This window comes from Pteronotus mesoamericanus, unplaced genomic scaffold (assembly GCF_021234165.1).
Source record: "Pteronotus mesoamericanus isolate MK-2021 breed Mesoamerican mustached bat unplaced genomic scaffold, CSHL_Meso_final scaffold_174, whole genome shotgun sequence".
Lineage (NCBI taxonomy): Eukaryota > Metazoa > Chordata > Mammalia > Chiroptera > Mormoopidae > Pteronotus > Pteronotus mesoamericanus.
The window spans coordinates 41,528,352-41,548,361 of NW_026555309.1; the positions used below are offsets into that span (position 1 = coordinate 41,528,352).

General features: G+C 37.2%; 1 protein-coding gene across 12 annotated transcripts in view; it reads left to right on the plus strand.

The window, feature by feature from the left end:
• Positions 1–20,010, plus strand: part of PHF20L1 (PHD finger protein 20 like 1) — a 64,823-nt gene that overhangs the window by 20,668 nt on the left and 24,145 nt on the right. For 6 of the 12 annotated variants that reach the window (XM_054590501.1, XM_054590513.1, XM_054590502.1 and 3 more), the window contains exons 5-11: positions 3,285–3,373; positions 3,585–3,674; positions 7,778–7,991; positions 8,551–8,679; positions 13,735–13,817; positions 17,317–17,569; positions 19,595–19,783. In XM_054590501.1, the coding sequence (XP_054446476.1) occupies positions 3,285–3,373; positions 3,585–3,674; positions 7,778–7,991; positions 8,551–8,679; positions 13,735–13,817; positions 17,317–17,569; positions 19,595–19,783 (1,047 nt within the window). The remainder of the gene's footprint in view (positions 1–3,284; positions 3,374–3,584; positions 3,675–7,777; positions 7,992–8,550; positions 8,680–13,734; positions 13,818–17,316; positions 17,570–19,594; positions 19,784–20,010) is intronic. The other 6 variants (XM_054590511.1, XM_054590512.1, XM_054590506.1 and 3 more) reach the window with 5 other exon arrangements.

The window sequence follows — 20,010 nt, forward strand, 5'->3', positions numbered from 1 at the left end:
GAGTATGGAACTTCATTCATTTGAGTGTTTCCTTTATTGCATCTTTTCCCTGCACTTTTTTCTTAATTTCTGTAGATAACTGTGGATTAATTTTTTCTCATAACCTTTTGTGGTATCTAATATTGATACTGAGCAAAAGTTACTGAGCTGATTAGAACTGTTGAAAATAACACAGAAATCAGGTGTGTTAGTGAGGCATAAGACCAATAAATCAACTATACAGGTAATGAATTTAAAAAGCAACTTATAGAATGGTTAATTTGGAAAAGTATAGGAAAAATTATTTGTTGTTATTGGAAAGATACTTATTTTTTAAATTTATTATTTAAAATAACCTTTAAGACAGTTGTCAAATAATTGTAAATATATTTTTCAAGTCAGTAAAACATTTGTTTTTCTATGAAATTATTTCTTTGACCACTCATTTCTTGACCACTCATTTACTTTTTTTGCAATGCTAGAGAAGCACACTGAATGACAGCCTCTTTGCAAGAAGGGCATTTAATCTTAAGTGAGGAGACACTTCCTTTAAACTGATCTTGAAAGGCAAACAAGTGAGCTAGACACAGAGGGAATAAAAACGCCTTTCTGGTGAAGAAATGGTGTATGCTAAAGAAGAGAGGTGTGCTACGTGCTAGGAACTGCTGTCTCTGGTGTGACTGGAGTGAAGGATTCCTTTAAAGGGAGTAGAATAGCAAGAGAAGAGGTTGCAGAGAGAAGCAAGGATAGGTATAAGAGTATTATAACCTTGCTAAAGAATTTGAAATTTAGTCCTGGCTGGTGTGGCTCAGTTGGTTGGAGCGGCCTTTCCTAAACCGAAAACTTGCGAGCCTGATCCGCTGTCAGGACACACACAGAGGTTATGGGTTCAGTCCCCTGTCAGGGCGCATATGGGAGACAGTCAGCCAGTGTTTCTCTCATTCTCCCTGTCTTCCTCGCTCTCTCAAAGCAATGAAAAAATGTCCTCAGGTGAGATTAAAAAAAAAAAAAAGATTTTGAGTTTTGTTTGGAGGTGAAGGGAACCATGGAAGAGATTTAAGCTGAAGTTTTAAACTTACAACAAACTTGAGAAAAAATAGGTAAGAAGTTAGAAGAACATTTAAAAAGAGGTATATTAATATTAGGTGTGAAAAAGGAAGTCATAGTCATCTAGCTGGAAATTGGGGTTATAACTTTACAAAGGTCTTATTCCAATTTATTGTTTTAATGAATTAAAATAGCAGATATGGCTATGATTTTAGCACCACCAATTACCTTACTACAGGGAGCGACATCTCAGTTTAGACGGTTACTTCTCCTTCTCAGGTGGGGCCTTGGTCTCACCGTGCACTGAGGTCTCAGAGAGCTCTGCTGTGGAGCTCCCGTTCCCGTGTCTTACACACCTGGGCTCCCCCAGCGTCGGGTCCAGAACCCAGCACAGAGCAGAAGGTCAGTGACCACTTGTGGAAGGGAAGGAAGGAGCCGTGCATCAGTTCTGTTGGATGATAACATCCACCCAAAACAACACAAAACATAGCAAATTCAAACAATGCCATTTTAATTAAGAGCAGTTTCTTCAAGTATGATGAGCCCAGAACTTCCCTTCCATGCTTACAGTGCCTCAGGAGTGTGCCTGTCCAATGCAGAAATGAGACCGGCCCGTTCTTCGCCCTGGCCCGCCGTCCACGGCCTGTGGTGCAGAACACCGAGTGTGCACTAGAGGAGGAGCGATGGTACTGATGGCAGCCTCTGCCGCTGTAGGAGCAGTTTAAGTGACAGCCCGTAGAGGAACAACAGCAGAGACCCTTTGCTTTTTGAAAATCCCCTCTGCCAGGACGCATTTTGTGATTTCTGTATTCCCCACCTGATGGAGGAGCCTGCCCCTCACGCCCCAGGAAGGGGCAAAGGGCAAAAGGCGAAGGAAGCCCTCTATTCACTGCAAGTTTGACGGAACCAAACACACATGAGCTTTTTAGGTGTTTGCACTGTGCCTTAGAGAGGTGTCACCGCGGCAGTCAGGGCATCCACGTGGCGGGCGGGATTTGGGGCGCTGCTCCATGAGCAGTGGGCTGGGAGCAGGAAAGGAGGGCGGCCTTGGCACAGATGAGCCAGTTCAAGTAATGGGGCGGGACGGGGAGGGGGCGCACAGTCCTGTGCACTGAGGAGCCTGCTCTCGTCCGGGGTCCGGGAGCGTGCTGAAGAAGCAAGAGGACAGCTGCAGGGACGATGGTGGCGTAAGGTGTGCGTGCGGCGTGGCGTGCTCTCCAGTCACCCTGTGTCTTTCTCTCCTCGCTATGCAACTGATCCATTTTTTCCATAACTTGGGTTTACATCTTTCTATCTGTAATATTGTGTATTACACTAATTATGGGAAGATAGGAAATTCATATTATAAAAAAATCTTTGTACTTCTATGTCATTGCCTTTGTGCCGGCTTCAAAGCCAGTAATGCCAGTTATCACAGTTATTGTTTGTTTTCCTTTTGTAAAGGTCAGGTGTCTGTTTACTTAAAGTGGCACTCTACTCTCATCTGTACAGGAAATGATAGAAAAACACTGGAATTTCCATAAGTATAAAATTTACATAATTTATATTTTCTAATAGCACCCATTTACTGACTTGCCGGCATGCAGCCTGTTACGGGAAAGGCAGTGTGCTTTCTGAGAGGCGTGCAGAGGGACCTAGAGGCCGTGGAAAAGGATGGGGCAGCGGGAGGGGCGGGGACCGGGGTGCTGGCGGCCGCGCTGCTGGTTACAGGGCTGTCGCCGGGTGAGCGGTGGCCTCCTTGGGCTTTTATCTGATTGTCTGTGACATATTTTCTAGCTTTAATGCCCGTGAACCTCTAATTCTTATTTGCTAGTTCATTGTTGCCAAAGAAATTATTCTTTCCTGAGAAAATGTTTTTTTCCTTTATCAGATCTTTGTGTTAATTAGGGAGAGTGTTTGAAAGGGAACACACTTTTATAGAAATATACATTTTTGTAAATAATTTTAGTTTTGTCCAGGTGTAATATAACATTCTTGACATATTATTTGAACATATTTAAATTATTACAAAATAAATTTTAAAATATTCAATAAAAATCCGAATTACATGCGACTAACTTATCAGGATTTAATTTGTGTACTTTTTAGAGGGAAAAGAACGTAAACGATAAATTTGCCCGAGTCCTGAACAAGATTGTATGTTTGCAGTTATTGTAAAAACACATACTGATATCCGTCAGGGCATTACTTGTTAGATTTCAAGTGTTGCGTAAGATTGAATTATATTTTCTAATGATTCTGACTTGCTCCTCTTTCAGGAACATTCACAGTTCAGTTTTATGATGGAGTAATTCGTTGTTTAAAAAGAATGCACATTAAAGCCATGCCCGAGGATGCTAAGGGGCAGGTAAGAGTGCGCAGCATTCCTAGCTGCCAAAGGGGTGTCTTCTTGAACGGTGACCGATCAAAACGTACATGTATATTTATAAAGTGAACTAATTGTAGGATTATGTGCTGATAGCCCCAAATAGCAGCAAGAAAAGGAAGCTTAGAATGTAAATTATACACTTGATTTTTGCTTCTCTGGCTCTAGACCTGCTAAAGTTATAGGTCACTAGTTTCTGTTCCAGGTGAAATCCCAGCATCCACTAAGCTGGTGTTGTCCTATCGACCCAGCTGGATCGTGTAACCAGCCTATGGGAAGTGAGGTAAGTGCCTTTTTTTTTAATTTCGTTTCATTTTTTCCTGGTATATAGTATCATTTAGAAAGTTAATTTTTAATAATTAAATTTTATATTGAGTTTCGTTTCTTCCTCTTTCCTTCTGTAAATCATAGTCATTAAGGTTCTTTAAAAGGCGCTTACCTGACGCCCTGTAGGCTGTTTGTGGTAGGGCTCTCTGAGTCATATGACGGAAGCAGTGTATTATATGGCTTGGCACTGCTCAAAGCAAGAATGAACGGTAAGCCTTTGAAGGAAAATCTGGGATGAAGTTAAAACCATGATTCCATTGGTTGATTACGTTTCCTGAAATACTGGAAAGAAAAGGTGCCAGTAGAAATTTAAAATATTTCCTTATATGTTCTGCTGTTATTTGGGATTTTCAGCACCTGGACCTACAATTAATTTTAAGAAATTGAAAGTAAGCTGTAAAAATGTCTAATGTGGAAATATGCTACATATTTGTTCCATACCATGCAGTGAAAAATGTCATCCTGAAATGTGTTGAAAAACCTGGTCAGCTCCACAAAATGGTTATTTTAGTAATCTGGAAATGTAGACTATTGCATTAAAAAAAAAAAAATGATTTTGGATCTCTTCAGAGAAGTGTGTTTTAAATCACCTGGTTTTCAGAAATTTACTTTTGAAATGATCAGCTAGCAGAGTTTTCTTCCCTCCAATTAATAAGAAATGTAATTTAAAATGGAAATGCTTTTAATCAGTAAATTGCTCTGTGTTTTTCTCCTTGTATGTATAAATAAAATGTTCTTTTAAGCATTCAGTGGTGTGATTTCTTGGTTACTGCATAAAAACATTGAGTAAAACATTGCGAACTTAGTTTAATATAAACCCATGTAATTAAACAAAATTCCCTCCCTCCCTCCCTCCCTCTTTCTCTCTCCCCCCTTGAAAACTACTGTTTTGCTGTCCTGGTTATTCAGATGTTTGTGAGAGGCCCTGGCCCTACAACTTGCTTTATTTTCTAAGTCAAGACGTTGAGCCAATTTAGTTTGCGGTAAAATTACAAATTGTAAAAATTAATTTATTAGATACTTTACTTTTAATAAGTATTTTAGTCACATCATGATGTAAGTTAAATTAAAATCATTGCCAAAATACAAACTACTGAAATACAGTATTGGTGGCAGTAATTTTTAATTTTACATTTTTCTTCAAAATTTTAAATTGCAAGCACATTATAATATTTATAGAATTGTTTTTAATAAAATTATCTCATTTTATGAGTCTTTTATCCAACAAGTTTTTGCTTTCATCTAGGGAGCATACCATGTTGTTTGGGCAATGCTGAAGGGAATCCAGTTTTCATGTTCTCTTCTATATCTTGAGTACTTTGAGAATTTCTCAATAAGTACACTATAAAATTTCTTGCACTAAATTAGCAAATAAATGCACTGTGGAAGTGCCCTTATGGGTTTTTCTCTCTTGTTCTTTTTTCTTCTTGTATGCTGATAAAAATTTTTATATTGTTACTGAGTAACGTTACAGATTGGCTCATAAGGTCCTTTTACTACTTGTAAAGCATATCTTGCATACTTTGTTTTTTTGGATTGTCGGAGCAAATTCTTTGACATAGGTGTGGCTGAAATTTCTATTTCACATTTGAGCAATTCAGAATTTAGAGAACCGAGTGACTGACTTGAAGTTTTATTCAGCCATAACGGGCAGAGGAACTCCAAATTGGGGTAATTTCGGACGGAGCCCATTCCGGCGCGTGAGGGCGTCCGCAGGAAACTGCAGAGCGTTTTGGTTCTAACTCGGGGGATGATCGCACCACGTGTTTTGGTAGTGAATCTTTCCTATTTAAAAACAGAACAGCAGACTAAAGGGAGAGATCTTTAGTCACACCACCGCCATGATCCCACGATTAACAAGTCGTGTGATCAAACACTACTTTTTATATCTGCTTTCGGTTTTAAAAGGTACAGCTTGAATCTCCGTTTCTCCTAGTTTTCTCTTAATTGAAGATGGGAAACCACTGGAGATGGAATTTATCCCTGGCATTTTTCAGCATTTTTCTAACAATTTACAATTTTCCCCATAGTATGAAGCCCGAAATTAAATGCTCTGCTCTTAGTAAGTCTGCCAGGTCAGCGCCTCGGTTTCCTTTGTCCCGTCCCGCTGAACCCTCCTTTCTTCCTCTGCAGCGTGGCCGCTCCCTTCCAGCCTTTTGCACTGGGGGTGTTTTTCCTCTCCTGCTCCAGTGTCACTCTCAAGGCTCAGACCCGAGCTGTCAGGCCTGAGCCAACAGACTGGCCCTCGGACCCTCGGTCCTGTCCCTGTGCGCTCTGACGGCCATGTTCTTGTCCAGCGGCTTTCCTTTTGCTCGGGGCGCCATTTTCTTCTCCCTCTGCCCCTTTACCCCTCACACGCACCTCAGGGTTCCGGCCGGGCGGCATTTTCCCTGAAGCCTTCCACCAGTCTTCCTCTTCAGTCAGAACTCATCTTCCCTTTTTTCTCCCATGGTATTTTGTTTATTCCACTACTATCTTTCCCGTCACATTGCCTTACAGTTCATTTTATTCACCTGTCAATTTCTTACGGGCTGGAATGGTGGAATAAATAGCAGGTGGTTGTAAGTAAAACCGAGGTTGGGCAACACTGGTACATCTTTTTTTGTTTGTTTTTCCTTTACAAACTAGAAATGTAAGCCTTTATTTCACACCTTTGTCAGAATTCACTTTCTAGTAAGACATGTATTGAGACGCAGTTCAAAATACTGGGAAAGTTAGATGCATGCTGGGTGTTCTCCAGTTGAGAGCAAAGATGGGCTCCCGCCAGGATGGATGCATTCCTGGGGCTTTCAGGGAAGCAGCTTTTATCAGCTGTTGTCTCAGGAATGCTTAGCCTGCTTCCTGGCACATGGGGTGGGGCATTCAATAAAAAACTGGCAAATGAATGTATCAGCTCCAGTCACAGTCTGTGTTCAGTTCATTTCAGTCAGGCGGGAGAGCGAGGGACATAGATTTTTTTTTTTAAATGGCTTATTGTCCTCACCATATATTTTCAAGACTGAGCAGCCATCAACTTGTAGTCCTTATTTAATGATCCATTTTGTTAACGTGGGTCATGAATTAAATGCATTTGATGCTATGAAGTTGTTTTTAGTTGCTCAGACTAAGAATTTAATGGATTGCCCCTTTTGGTTGAATCTGAATGGATAGCTTATTCGACAGCTTAGTGGCCTGAGAGGAAGGGGAAACTCTCCTGAGATACTACAAATGGTTGTGTGTGTTTTTTTAAATCTCCAGTTGTGAAAATTTAAATGTTAACACCACTTCTTTACATTTTTCCATTTTTTATTATAAGCATTTTTAGTTAAAAATGAAAGTAAAATTTAGCAACAAACAAAAATAATACAGGAAAATAAATATTTGCATCTCAGAAGAAGAGCAGCTAACGCACGCCCCCGGAGGCTGCAGAGGGAGGGAAATGAGCCTGGAGCCTGGTGGCATGTGCCTTGCTGCGGTCAGGTCAAGCCGCTCTTCTCTTATTCCTTGAGTAATACGAAGCTGTTGTCATAAATGGGTATCTGAACCCTAACAGCTTTAAAACCAGTCAAATCACACCTTGATTTCTATGAAATTGTCCATACTTTGGTACAGTCTTCCTATTAAGGAAGAGTAATTTACTCAATGTAATACATTTCTCTTAGTGTTTGCCGAATTGCAGCATAAACATTTTTCTCTTATTTCTTTTATGTTCTTTTGTATTACAGAAAAGAACTGCAATTCCTCATATAAACCCTAACATAATAAGTCAGAATGTCATGTAATATTCCATATTTGCCATAGGTTTCTCGTTATTCCTGGAAAATATACCAAAGGAACATTTATTTGTTACTGAATATTTTTCTGTTTTATGTAAGGTTATATATCTGACTAATCCATTAGATTATTAAATTTGGTAATCTACCATGTTGATGATGTACCTTGCAAATGTAGTTAATTCGACTTTTAAATTTGTGTGTGTGAAAGTAGCTTTGAAAATGTGATTCATGTTTTTACTCATTAGTATAATTCAATTGTGATTAACTTTTAATGCTTCACATGTTTTGTGTTTTTCCTTTGGAGGATTGGATAGCTTTAGTCAAAGCAGCTGCTGCAGCTGCAGCCAAGAATAAAACAGGGAGCAAACCTCGAACCAGTGCTAACAGCAATAAAGACAAAGAGAAAGATGAGAGGAAATGGTTTAAAGTACCTTCAAAGAAGGAAGAAACTTCAGCTTCTACAACCACGCCGGAAGTTGAGAAGAAGGAAGATCTGCCCACATCTAGTGATACATTTGGTACTAAATGTTCTTATGTTCATTCCCGTGGCAGTGGTAAACTCACACAGTAGATAGCGAGCAAGCTAGAACCCTTGGCTACCTGTATTTGAACATAGAGTTAAATTACTAGGCTTTTTCCCTAATGTAAATGATGGTTAACATTTAGCATTTTACAGATCTGAAGGTTAATGGTCTAATGTGGGCACTTGATAATGGATGCCCTCAATAGTTTTGAATAGACATAAGTTGAGAGAGAGTGTGATCTGTAACTTACTGGTAGGAGGTGTTTGGGTTTTGTTTATGTTTTTTTAAAACCTTTTAAAGGCTTCTGCATGTATTTCAATATATAATACATAATATGGAAAAAGCAGTAAGTCATTCTCTTCCTGCTTTTTGTTCCTGAAGAATAAGTGCTCTGTAGTTTTTATTTCTACAATAATATATCAGTCTGGAGAGATTTGTGTTATTTTAAAGTTCTCTGTCAAGCACTAGATAAAGTAATTTTACTGTTTTAAAGAAATCGTGTATTTTAACTTTGGAGTCTGTATAAACTCTCATATATGTGTTCTATTAAAAGTAGGACTTCATGTAGAGAACGTTCCAAAGATGATCTTTCCACAGCCAGAGAGCACATTATCAAACAAGAGGAAAAATAATCAAGGCAACTCATTTCAGGCAAAGAGAGCTCGACTTAACAAGATTACTGGTAAACTACAATGATTCTTTTGGGGGGGAATGGAGGGTTTGCTTTTAGAGTAGTTTGTTTTTAATAAAGCCACGTGTCTTTGGGGTCGTATAACTGGTTAATTAGAAAGACAATTTCTTTATGGGTCTCCAAGGTCAACAGCGTTTAAAACGGTCAGCTTTTGGTGTTGTGCGACGTGACACCTATCACGCGTCTTCTACCTACCTCACAGGGCTGTTGTGGGGATCGATGGGATCAACAGTTATAAAACTCTGTAGTCTTCAGATCGCCGCGGTGGTAGGGGCCGCTTCCATGGGAACTGAATCTTCTGCTTTTCTCAGCCTGGGGTGACATAACATCTGAGGTTCTAAGTGTATGTTCCTATTACTCTTGATCAGTCTCATTAAGGAGGGTTGGAAAGACGACCAGTGAAGCTGCTAATTCCCGGTATACAAGTACTTCTATACGTGTTTAAAATTTCCATCCTTGTCCTCAGGTTGATCTCTAGAAACTGGTGTTCTTTCTCGGTGCTGTGTTGTAATGCAGGAGGTAGAGTGGCAGGATGGTGAAGAATGCTGAAAACCCTGGCCTGGTTAGTGTTCGCAGGAGGGATTCTAGTATTAGGATGGAGGCCCCATCGCTCCCTAGGCCTATTCAACCTAATGAGTCTAGCCTTTAAAAGAAATTGTGAACACGTATAATTTCTGTGAGCATATGTTAAAAGGGCAGTTAAAACACTTTAATTATTTAGTCATATGTTCTTATTTTAAGGACAGAATGGTTTTTAGTGCCTTTGGCTTAATAAAGCTATATAAACCTTTGTTGGCATTCTTTTGAGTAATTTGAAGAAGCCTGGTTTCCTTGTCAGTTCAAGAATAAATGTAAATGAAACGTTTTGTCCATTTCCCGAAGAGTGGAAGGCCTCTGAAAGATGGCTCTGGGGCTGAGCGTTCTTCAGAACCACCGTTTTATTGTTGTATTTCAGTGATTATAATTGGTTTCAACAGGTGAGACTTGTTGGTCTTTCCATTTGTTAATATTATTTTTGTGCCTTTCTCTGATAAAGGATATGTTTGGTTCCAGGGCAGGAAATATTTAAAAATCAACTCATTCATTCCACCTTTTCCTTAGAAACCGTTAGCTTTGGAGAAAGGCAAAATGTTATCCAGGGGACTGTCATGGCGGCAGCCTGAGACTCTCGCTCTGCGTTAGGGGGAACGGATCCTAGCGCTGCTCGCGGCGGCAGGTGGACAGCTCTTCCGGCTCCCAGGACGCCAAGAGGGAAGCGGCGCTGTCGGATGGGCCCGCGTCGGGGAAGCTGGAGGGTGACCTCCCTGAGGCGCCGCAGGCTCCCCAGCACCCTGCGTTCCTCCCACCCAGGGAGCCTGCTGTTAGTTTCAGTCAGCACGCTCATCCACGTGCCTTGCTGAGAAGTCCAAGCTCACCGCTTCGAGACACGAACAAAGAAAAACAGCTTGCTCCGCGATCACACATTATTTCCACACGGCCTTGAAAGGACAGCGGGGCCGGGGCAGGAGCCGTTTTAGCATGTGCCTCGAGGAAACGCTGACACCGGTTGTATAGTGACACCCGTGCCTTCTGCGGGGGCCTCCGTTTTCTCGTCCCCTTGGGAATCCGGATGAAGCCTGAGAGTTTGGCAGCGGTAGAAAAGCATGAGATTTTAGAATGTGAAACCAGTGTCATTTTCTCATTTTAATTAGAAGGTGGAAGTGTATGACAGCCCTTTTAATAGTTCATCTCTCTGCATCTATTTCTGATTTCATGTTACAGTTATATCATGCAAGAAGACAGTAGACATTACAATACTGTCTTCGATGAGTAAAACTCAAGCTTGCCTCTGTACAGTCAATTTTGTTTGTAGACTGTAAAAACATGAAAACTAATACAAAGATAGTGATGTTTTTAATGGAATTATGCTGTATTTTAAATTTACCAAGCTCATTTATACTCGTCCTTCTGTCCCTTTGCTGCTGAGAGGTAGAGGGCTGCGACTACGGCAGCAGCCCAGCCTGCTTCGAGGGTTTCCCTGCACTCTTTTTTAAATAGTTCAAGCTGGAATTAAGTGGACCAGCCACTGGATAAATTGAATTCATGTATTTATTCACTCTTGTTCTTCCCCATATACACACCCTACAGAGACTCTAAACCTGATTTTTATATAGGGAATGGTATAGGGTGGCTTTTATCGTAAGTTTCCAAATAAGTAGACATTGGAATTACAGTTGCACAGTATGTATATGTTCTTCTAGAATCTTATTTTTCTTTATGTAATGTACTGTATGAATAGTTAGGGACTTTATGCATAATGATTTAGAATAGACAATTTTACAGAGAGAATCAGGAGTCCATATTTTGGGACAAAGTTGCAAGCAAACTGCAAGCAAATTTGAATAAATTTAAAATACACGTCAAGGGAGTAGAAGAAATGGCAGCAGTTGGTGCATGGTTTGTTTCTGATAGTTCTAGGAGTTCTTACAAGATTGGCCAGCTTAAATTTGTTTGTGAAGTTGAAGGAATTTTAAAAATAATTTTTAAAAACCAAGAAGTTTGAATTGGCCAGCAATGCGTTATTAGTAATAATATCAAGAATGCTTGATGTTAATCCCAGGAAGAGTATTGATTTTGGAATCCCTGGATGCAAAGCGGGTCACAAATGCAAGCACTTTACTTGCCTTCCCCCCCTTTGCTATATTCCAGGGTGTTCTGGTCTCTGGGCTGCTGATTCCTAGTAGCAGTGAGAGGCCAACTATGTATTTTATAGCCAAAGTGTAGAGAATTGAAATAATAACTTTGTGCGCAGGATTCATAAATATTTGATATTCTGCTTCTCGATATTTAATTAATTCCTTACAAATGCATTTGGTTAAGAAATTCTATAGCTACATTCTTCTGGAGGAGGACCTGTTGGTAATATGCTGATAATACATATTCACAAATAACTGAAGTTAATTTCATTTCTGTCTATTTTCTTCCAATTCTCATTTTCTGAGTATATTGCATTTCTCCCCAGAACATCAACAGGTCGGGATAACAGGTTTTGGACTGCCTCTGTCTTGTTTATATTTTTAACTCTTGTACGATGGTGTGCATCTGAATATGAAAAGCTTTTTATTGATCATATTTGAGGCTTTTGAATTCACTACCTACCAAGTATTGTATTTTCTAATCTAATTTTAGGTAGTTCTTATTAAATGCCCCATTGCTTTTTATAAGAACATTATAAAGCTTTATTTTTCCTTCACAAATCATTAAGTGGGAATTGCTTTTAATTAATTGGGTCTATAATATCCTAACTTAAATTCACGAAGTATGACTGAATTATTTTTTAAACGTGTAGTACCTTATTTGCAAATGTGTAGTTTGAGATCTAGTCCATCAATTGATGAGATTTAGGAAAGCATTTCCACCACATACATAAAGGGAACAAAATGTGAGATATATTTAATACATTGAGTAGCAAAAATCTTTCCTATTTCACTAGCCCTTGGAAGCAGAATCTCTCTACTCAGTTCCCTACAAAAGAACTTGATTCTCTAATTATTTTTTCTTTTTATTTTAGTAGTACTGATTCTCAAAAATATTAACTACAGAATAAAAACCTAGCGAATGCAGTTTTAAATGATTTATATATTACATTTTTCTCTATTTAAATCTACACTTCATATTGCATGAGACTTGAACAAACTATGTATGGATTGTTATTTCAAACTGGATTAAATACCAGTGTTTACACCCATCATTGATGTATCCACTTTTTTTTTTTTTTTTACATTTCACCTTTTTTATTTTAAATTACAATTCTAGGTGTTAGACTGTTAGACACTCAGCTTTCCAATGAAGGATAAGTGCCTTTTGCCCAGTTTAACATTTGATTGCAAGTATTACTTTAAGTATACAATGTTAATATTTGAATTCCTAGTTAGATTACTTAACATTTTGACATAGTTACCTGAGAAAGTGAAGAGATGTTGCCTTGTGGCTAGCTTGAAGTTACATGATTTTGAAGAGGGGCACTTTTTTCTTCCTGTTAAATATGCTGTAGACAGCGTCTGTAATATCTGGTATAATTGCTAAAGTAAGTTACTATTATGTTTTTAATGGTTAAGCATCCTTTGAAGCAAAGGTTTTGTGTGGTTAACTTTGAAATGACACAAAAATGATTTTTGGTGACCTTTTATGTATCCGGTGGCTGTAAGCAAAAACAAATACTTGTTGTTATACAAGCCTTATAAACTTGGCTTCATTGAAGGTACTTGTCAAGTAAATGCCTTTAACTTATACATAAAAGCAGAGTTTTAATGTCTTGTAAAGTTAATTATATTTATTCCAGATAAAATACTGTCTTCTAAAATTGAGAATTAGTGGTATACTTTGGAGAAAACTGGAATTCCCAAAATATTTCATCACCTATAGGGGCTATAATATTAAGTTTTCAAGTATTATAAGAAGTAGCCACACTTTTTTCACATTAACAAAAAATGGATCCATGGGTGTTTTCAGCACTTTTGTAAGATGATAAACTATATAGCTGAGTAGAGCTAAATATGTCAAGCTTAGGTTAAAGGATCCAGGTGAAATAAAAAATGGGAGGTTTTGGGGTTTTTTTGTAGCTGATAATAGAACAACAACAAAAGAATTTTTATGTTCTAGATATTTGGAATGGTTTCTCATATCTAAATTTTATGTTTTATTTTGGTTGTATAAACAAAGCCCATAATTAAGAATACTAACAATCTCTAAGGACTGTCAGGTTTCGGATGTTAAGCTATAGAGCTTTAAATCTTTACAGATTAAATGTGTATGTACATAGTGTTTTAAGAGTATCTTTGCAAGTAATATTTAAAACTAATTATGTAAGCAGCTTTCAAATTCTGGTTCATTTCCTTGAATCATCATTAAGGGCGCTTGCATTTTTGACAAGTAAACTTTTGAGAATATTTACTTCTATATATTAAAAAAGTAGGGGGGATTTCAACTGCTAAAATTTTTGTGAAGTTATTTAGGTGAAAGTCAACATTTTTTCTAATAAGCAATTTCTGTACAATTTTTCTCAAGGTTTGTTGGCATCCAAAGCTGTTGGGGTGGATGGTGCTGAAAAAAAGGAAGACCACAATGAAACGGCTCCAATGCTGGAGCAGGTATGGAATGGTAGCATTTGATATTTTTCAAGGTTCCCAACTGGAATGGTCACGGAGCTATAATATCCACGTAATTGAAATTGCCCTTTGGTCAGATATGGGAATAGGAAGCTAATTAATTGATGATATATTTTTAACTCTGCCTTCTCTAAGGTATACAAACTACAGACTTCATTCATGTTTGTTTTCAACAGACTGGCAATAAAGCCTTTGCCTCCAACATTGGAAGTCCTGGAGACAGGCCTCCCAGGGTATAAGCTTCCCGCTGGATCACCCTTAACTAGCTTATGAAAGACCCTTACACAAATACTTTTCATTTGTGAGTTAAAACAGGGTTTTTGACATCTAATAAGGCTTCTTTTGTAAGAAGTTTCTTTTATATTGTAACAATTGGTGTTGGTAGACTGACTATGTGTTTTATGAATTGATCAATGAGCCATACATTTTTTGCTAGGATGTATATTTTAATAACTACAAAAAAATTTTAAAAAACTATTAAGGGTCTGTCTTTAAACCACCTAATAGAGGAATTTAAAAATGAAGGTTGCAGTTGCTAGGTTTCGCCTTGGCTGCCTTCAGATTCCCACAATACCTGTACATAATGAACCGTGCATGCTTTTACATTCTCTAAGGGCTTAACTTCTTGGGCACTGTAAGACTATAAGAACACAGTAATAGCCATAACTGGGTTTCCTTGGTTCTCCTGTTTTAAAATCTGAGCCTTAATGTAGTTTTAATATATGCTTTTTGTATTATTTTAATTTTCTTTATTAGGAGCCTAATAAAGAAGGCTTTAAATGAGTACCTTTTGCTCTTAACCTATATGCGTTTAAAAAATACTCCAAATTTAATTGATATTGTATTGAGTTTTTCAGGGTTATTTTAGGCCTGATTTGATAACAGTGCATTGCTTTGGTGCCTCCATTATGTTGTATTAAATCAACGGTCTTTTAAATTGATTCATATGTCGGCAAATCATACCTTCTGATTCTCTGTGATCATCAAACGGTTAAGTCTTTGCCGTTATTGTCAGCATATCAACCAGATTTTAAGTGACTTTTTTTTACTGTGTATTACTATATTCAACGTCCCAGATATAACATTATTTTGTATTTTCACCACTGTTTTTGGTATTCTTAGAATGCAATAAATCAGGGACATGGGTAATAAAATGTTTCTGGAAAATTCATTACAATGTCAATCTTTCATTACGCACAGTTCTGCTGAGGTGGATATGGAAATCACTTACTGTACATGGAGGTTAGTGTAGAGGGCAGTGTCCGTTTCAGAGAGAAGATCAGGAATCAGTTTGGAATTGAGTTTAAAAAAAGAAAAATCGAGTAACTCGGCTGTTTCTATTTGCGTAACTTAAAACATTTTCGAGAGTCCTTGCCAGTTTTGTAACAGAGTCCAATAATCATTAATGAAAATGTTGTAAATTGTTTCAGGATTTTTAAGGAACGTAATGCTGTTCCCTCCTTTTTTGTCATTCAGTTTGATTTCAATGTAAAAATGTTTTGAAACCAAATTCTTAATTTTTATGCTGTTTGCCCTGCTTCAGAGTTAAAAAGCCGAGTTATAAAACTCTTAATAACGTCTTAATTGGTATCAACAGTAGACTCAAAGGAGAGGTGTTGATTGTCATTAACCTCTGTTGTTCTAATGAGTAAAGAAATGTCACTCATGACAGAGACTTTTAATAGGCCTATATCCAAAATTTAATTTACTGTGTTAAAAATGGATTTATTTTATTTACATCAAAAAAATTCAGACTCTGTGGTCTTGAACCCCAGTTCTCAGATTATCAATTATAGGTTACTTAATTGTATTAGGGAATTGTTATGTTATATTTACTTTTGGATAAAACCTGCATTAGATGCATAATTCAGTAAGTTTTTAAAAATGTTAATTTGTCCTTGTTTAGAAGTTAAGCACCTTATCAAGATATTAATTTAAGTTTTAAAATCTTGTTTTATAACTTTGTAACTCAAGAGTAATGGATGCTGTAGTGATGTCTCTCACATATGTGAAGATGAACAATAAAATTGTTTATTTACAAGTAATGGCTCTAATTACTTTTCTGGCAACACCTTTTATGATAAGATTAGGAATCCTTTCCATTTATGGAGTACTTTTTCAAATGACTAAACTGCACTTAAACACGTGTGTGTAATGAGTAAATTCAGGAGTAGAAATGATGACAAATAAATGGGACACTTGACACCAGCCCTTTTATGTGGTATGTCCAGCATGCCTCTGTAGAGCATTCAAAGCTACCCTACTTTTAATACCAAATATATCCTTTTTAAAAATTTTCTGTCCAAATTCGAGTGCCTAGTCCTCTCTTGGGAACAGAAAGCTGTGCGGTCCCCAGTGATGATCTTTCGTGCTCTAGAGAACCACAGGTTGCAGGCCGGCCGCCACCCCCGCAGAAGACACGGGAGTCAAAGGGTGCCTGGGGCGAGCGTGCCGTGCAGGGGGCTAGCGATGCAACTCTCTGTGGAGGCCTATCTAGTAGAGTTGTAAAACAAAAAAGTGTATCTTATATTCTCATAAGGATATTCTCAGAAAAAATACAGTATAGGCATCCTAACACCATAGATTACAAATCTATCCAATGTGGCTATTTTCTGTTGTCTTTGGACACATTCACATAACATTTTTACACATGTAGGAAATTTTGTCGCCAAATAAAGAACTGACAAAGTTCTAATTTTTTTTTAAAAGTATCAGTTGGCAAGAAGAAGGTAAAAATTCTCATCTAAGAATGCGACGTATTTTGTTTTTAAATCCAATGTTTTTAACTTACACTTGGTTTTACTCCTTGGTTTTTTTTCTTTTTTGTTGTTGTTGCTTGTTTTGTTTTGTTTTTTTATTCTTTTAACTCTGTACTGCTGGTGGCTTGATTTCATGATGCATTATGCTTATGAAACTCTAGCTTTCAGCACTAAAATGAGTTAAAGATAATGTTTTGTTAATTTGATCATTGTTTTCCTGTTAAGATCTTTCTTTAAAGGGGAACTGTCTACTTAGACGTCTACATTCAACTTGATAAAGGAGATTATTTTATAAGAAAACATCTGAAACTCAAAGGTTTAAATGTAACTCCTTAATGCGCGAAAACATGAGAATGCTGTTTATTTACCTAATTATTTTTAATGTCATTGATAATTATGGCTTCAAAAGAGGCGTATTTCAATTTAATACTGAAAAAAATTTGTTCAGTAAGAGAACATTTTATGTTATGAGAATGTTATGAATAAATACCTTTTTAAAAGCCAGGTTGGGACATAGTTGACAGCATCCCTTTAAAGACGGCCTCTTCAACTTTTAGTTAATAATCTGTGGGGTTCTTTTTGGTTTTTCATTTGTAATAGAAATGTTATATGTTGCTTAACAATGTTTTTGGATACTAAAGTTGCTTAACAGTCAAAATAGAATACAAGAACAAAAATGAAGAAACCAAAATAAAAATATCAATTTTTTATTATTTATTCAGGCGATTTCACCTAAACCTCAAAGTCAGAAAAAAAATGAAGCTGACATTAGCAGTTCTGCCAACACTCAGAAACCTGCACTGTTATCCTCAACTTTGTCTTCAGGGAAGGCTCGCAGCAAGAAATGCAAACATGAATCTGGAGATTCTTCTGGGTGTATAAAACCCCCTAAATCACCACTTCCCCCAGAATTAATACAAGCCGAGGATTTGACGCTTGTATCTCAGCTTTCTTCTTCAGTGATAAATAAAACTAGTGAGCACAGATTTTTAAAAAATAGTTACTTATCCTATAAGATACATTTTTGAAAAACAGTATGATTGTAGTTATATTGTATTTTTATGAAGTTGCTTTTTAAAAATTCAAACTTAAGTGGCTATGACAGGGAAGGCTTGCAACTATTTCAGGGGCAAAACTCATACCTTTCTGACTGATGTATTGTGTGGAGACTGTACTGCTGGTGAGAAACCTTATCGTGTGATACCGCAAGGTCCACTGTAGTTTGATTCTCCTCAACTAATAATCCAAGCACAATGAGAGGCCTGATTCATTACAAAAAAATACATATATATATATAAAGATATATATTTAAACAAGACCTGTGATGAATATTTTTCCTCAAGTCCTAAGACTATTGTGGATAGGTGCCTGTGTTACTCACATTTTCTTACTCCCTTCTGCAGTTCCTTTTACTCATTCATGTTCTGGAATTTAGAGTGCAAACTTCAGTTAATCTGATCAATTAATGAAAGAAGAAGAATGCTTTTTTGATCTATTTTAAAAGATTTTACAGTTAGCATACCACTAATTGTTCGAGAGTTAATTTAGTCTTTTTAAAAACAGCCTTTCAACATGGGTGTAGAGATATATATAAACACAAGGTCTGTATTGACTCTGTATTTCTCATATTAGTTTAGTAGTCTTAAGTTAGGAAAATATGAAAAACAACCTGTACAGTCACTTGGTAAAAGCTACTTTTCTTTTGCTGTTTATACAACATATGAATTAGTACCCTGATTAGTAATAAACATAACACATTTCCTTATGAATTCGTCTACAGCACATCTTCCACGGCAATTAAAAAAGTTGGCATTGAGAAGACTTTTTTCATTCAAATGTATTAATCTCCCCTTCCATTCAGTCGTCATAACTACTAAGCCATATTTATCAATTTTTTATTAGGTGTTGGTGCTTTTTTATTTTGGTTTTATTCTTTTTAATAAATGGATAGAAAGGATAGGAACAGAAAAACTCAAATATTTCCTCATGGCATTTATCATGAAATAATGCTGTAGTCACAACAAAGTCACGACATTATTTTTAAATTGTTTTATATTTTGGTGGTATAACCACAGTGTTGCAGCAATTGAATTACAGTCTTTATTATTTAAAATTATCACCATTTTTTTTATTGATTTTTGTAAAATTACTATAAATATCCTCCTCCTAAATTGATATGACCATATGGGCCTTAATGTAATCCTGCCTGTCCTAAATAATCAAACATTTGCATGCTGTGCAGGAAGCAGAAAACTAAGGGATTAAAGAAAACAAGAATTTTCAAACTTTGTGTTACATAACCAGAAGATGCTTAAATGACCCACCAAGTTATTAAACACAAAACACATGCGGGCAAGAACAGTGTCATTCCCTTCTAAGACCCTGACTACTTGCCCATAAGAGGTACTTAAAGCTATGTTCAATTTTTTTTAATGAATCAGGCCCAAAACATATGCTTCTAAAAATCCATGCAGGGGAATGAGGGTGGGATAAAATTATTTACATTTATTTTACTTTGGCAACTAAAGCACTAACTCTACAATGCATGTCAGATTTTTGTCACCTGTGCCCCTGCCTCCCCCCGCCCCCGGCCTTAGAGTTTCTAGATTGGTAATGTAGCAAAAGGGACTATATTTATATCTATTTTAACCTTTGGCTATGCGGAGACTATTTTCCCAAAGGAAAAATGGCAACTAACACAACAATTTGCAATTTGAGAATTAACTGTAGTAGTCTGTCACGTGGGGAAACTACCTGAAATTAATGTTCCATGATATTTTCTTTTGATTCTAGTAGGCTTTGATTTTAGAAGTTTTGGTTAACTTTTTGTGAATGAGGGCAATTTTTGCCTTTGATTACTTTTGGAACATGCCATTCCTTGTGGATACCTTACCAGTTCAGAGGGCAGTATTTAAATCATTTTTCCCGTTTATCTCCTTAAATATTATAAGATGATCCCAGAATGTATCTGCTTCGTGAACATTGAAGATCTTTTTCTAGGTCCTCCACAGCCTGTGAACCCCCCTAGACCTTTCAAGCATAGCGAGCGGAGAAGAAGATCCCAGCGTTTAGCCACCTTGCCCATGCCTGATGATTCTGTAGAAAAGGTTACTCCTCCCTCTCCAGCCACTGATGGGAAAATATTCTCCATCAGTTCTCAAAGTCAGCAAGAGTCTTCAGGACCAGAGGGTAATGTATATTGATTTCCTATAGAACCAAACATAAGAGAAGATAAAGAAAATACTAAGAGACAAAGACTATTAAAACGTTAAGGAATTTCTGCTTTTTCCATCTTACATCTTTTAGACTGAAAAGCACTCATTTATTTTACACATAGTTACTGACTGTTTCTTTGTGCCAGGCACTGTTTAGTTTATACAACATTGAAATCCACACGGATGTTAACTGAGCCCGTT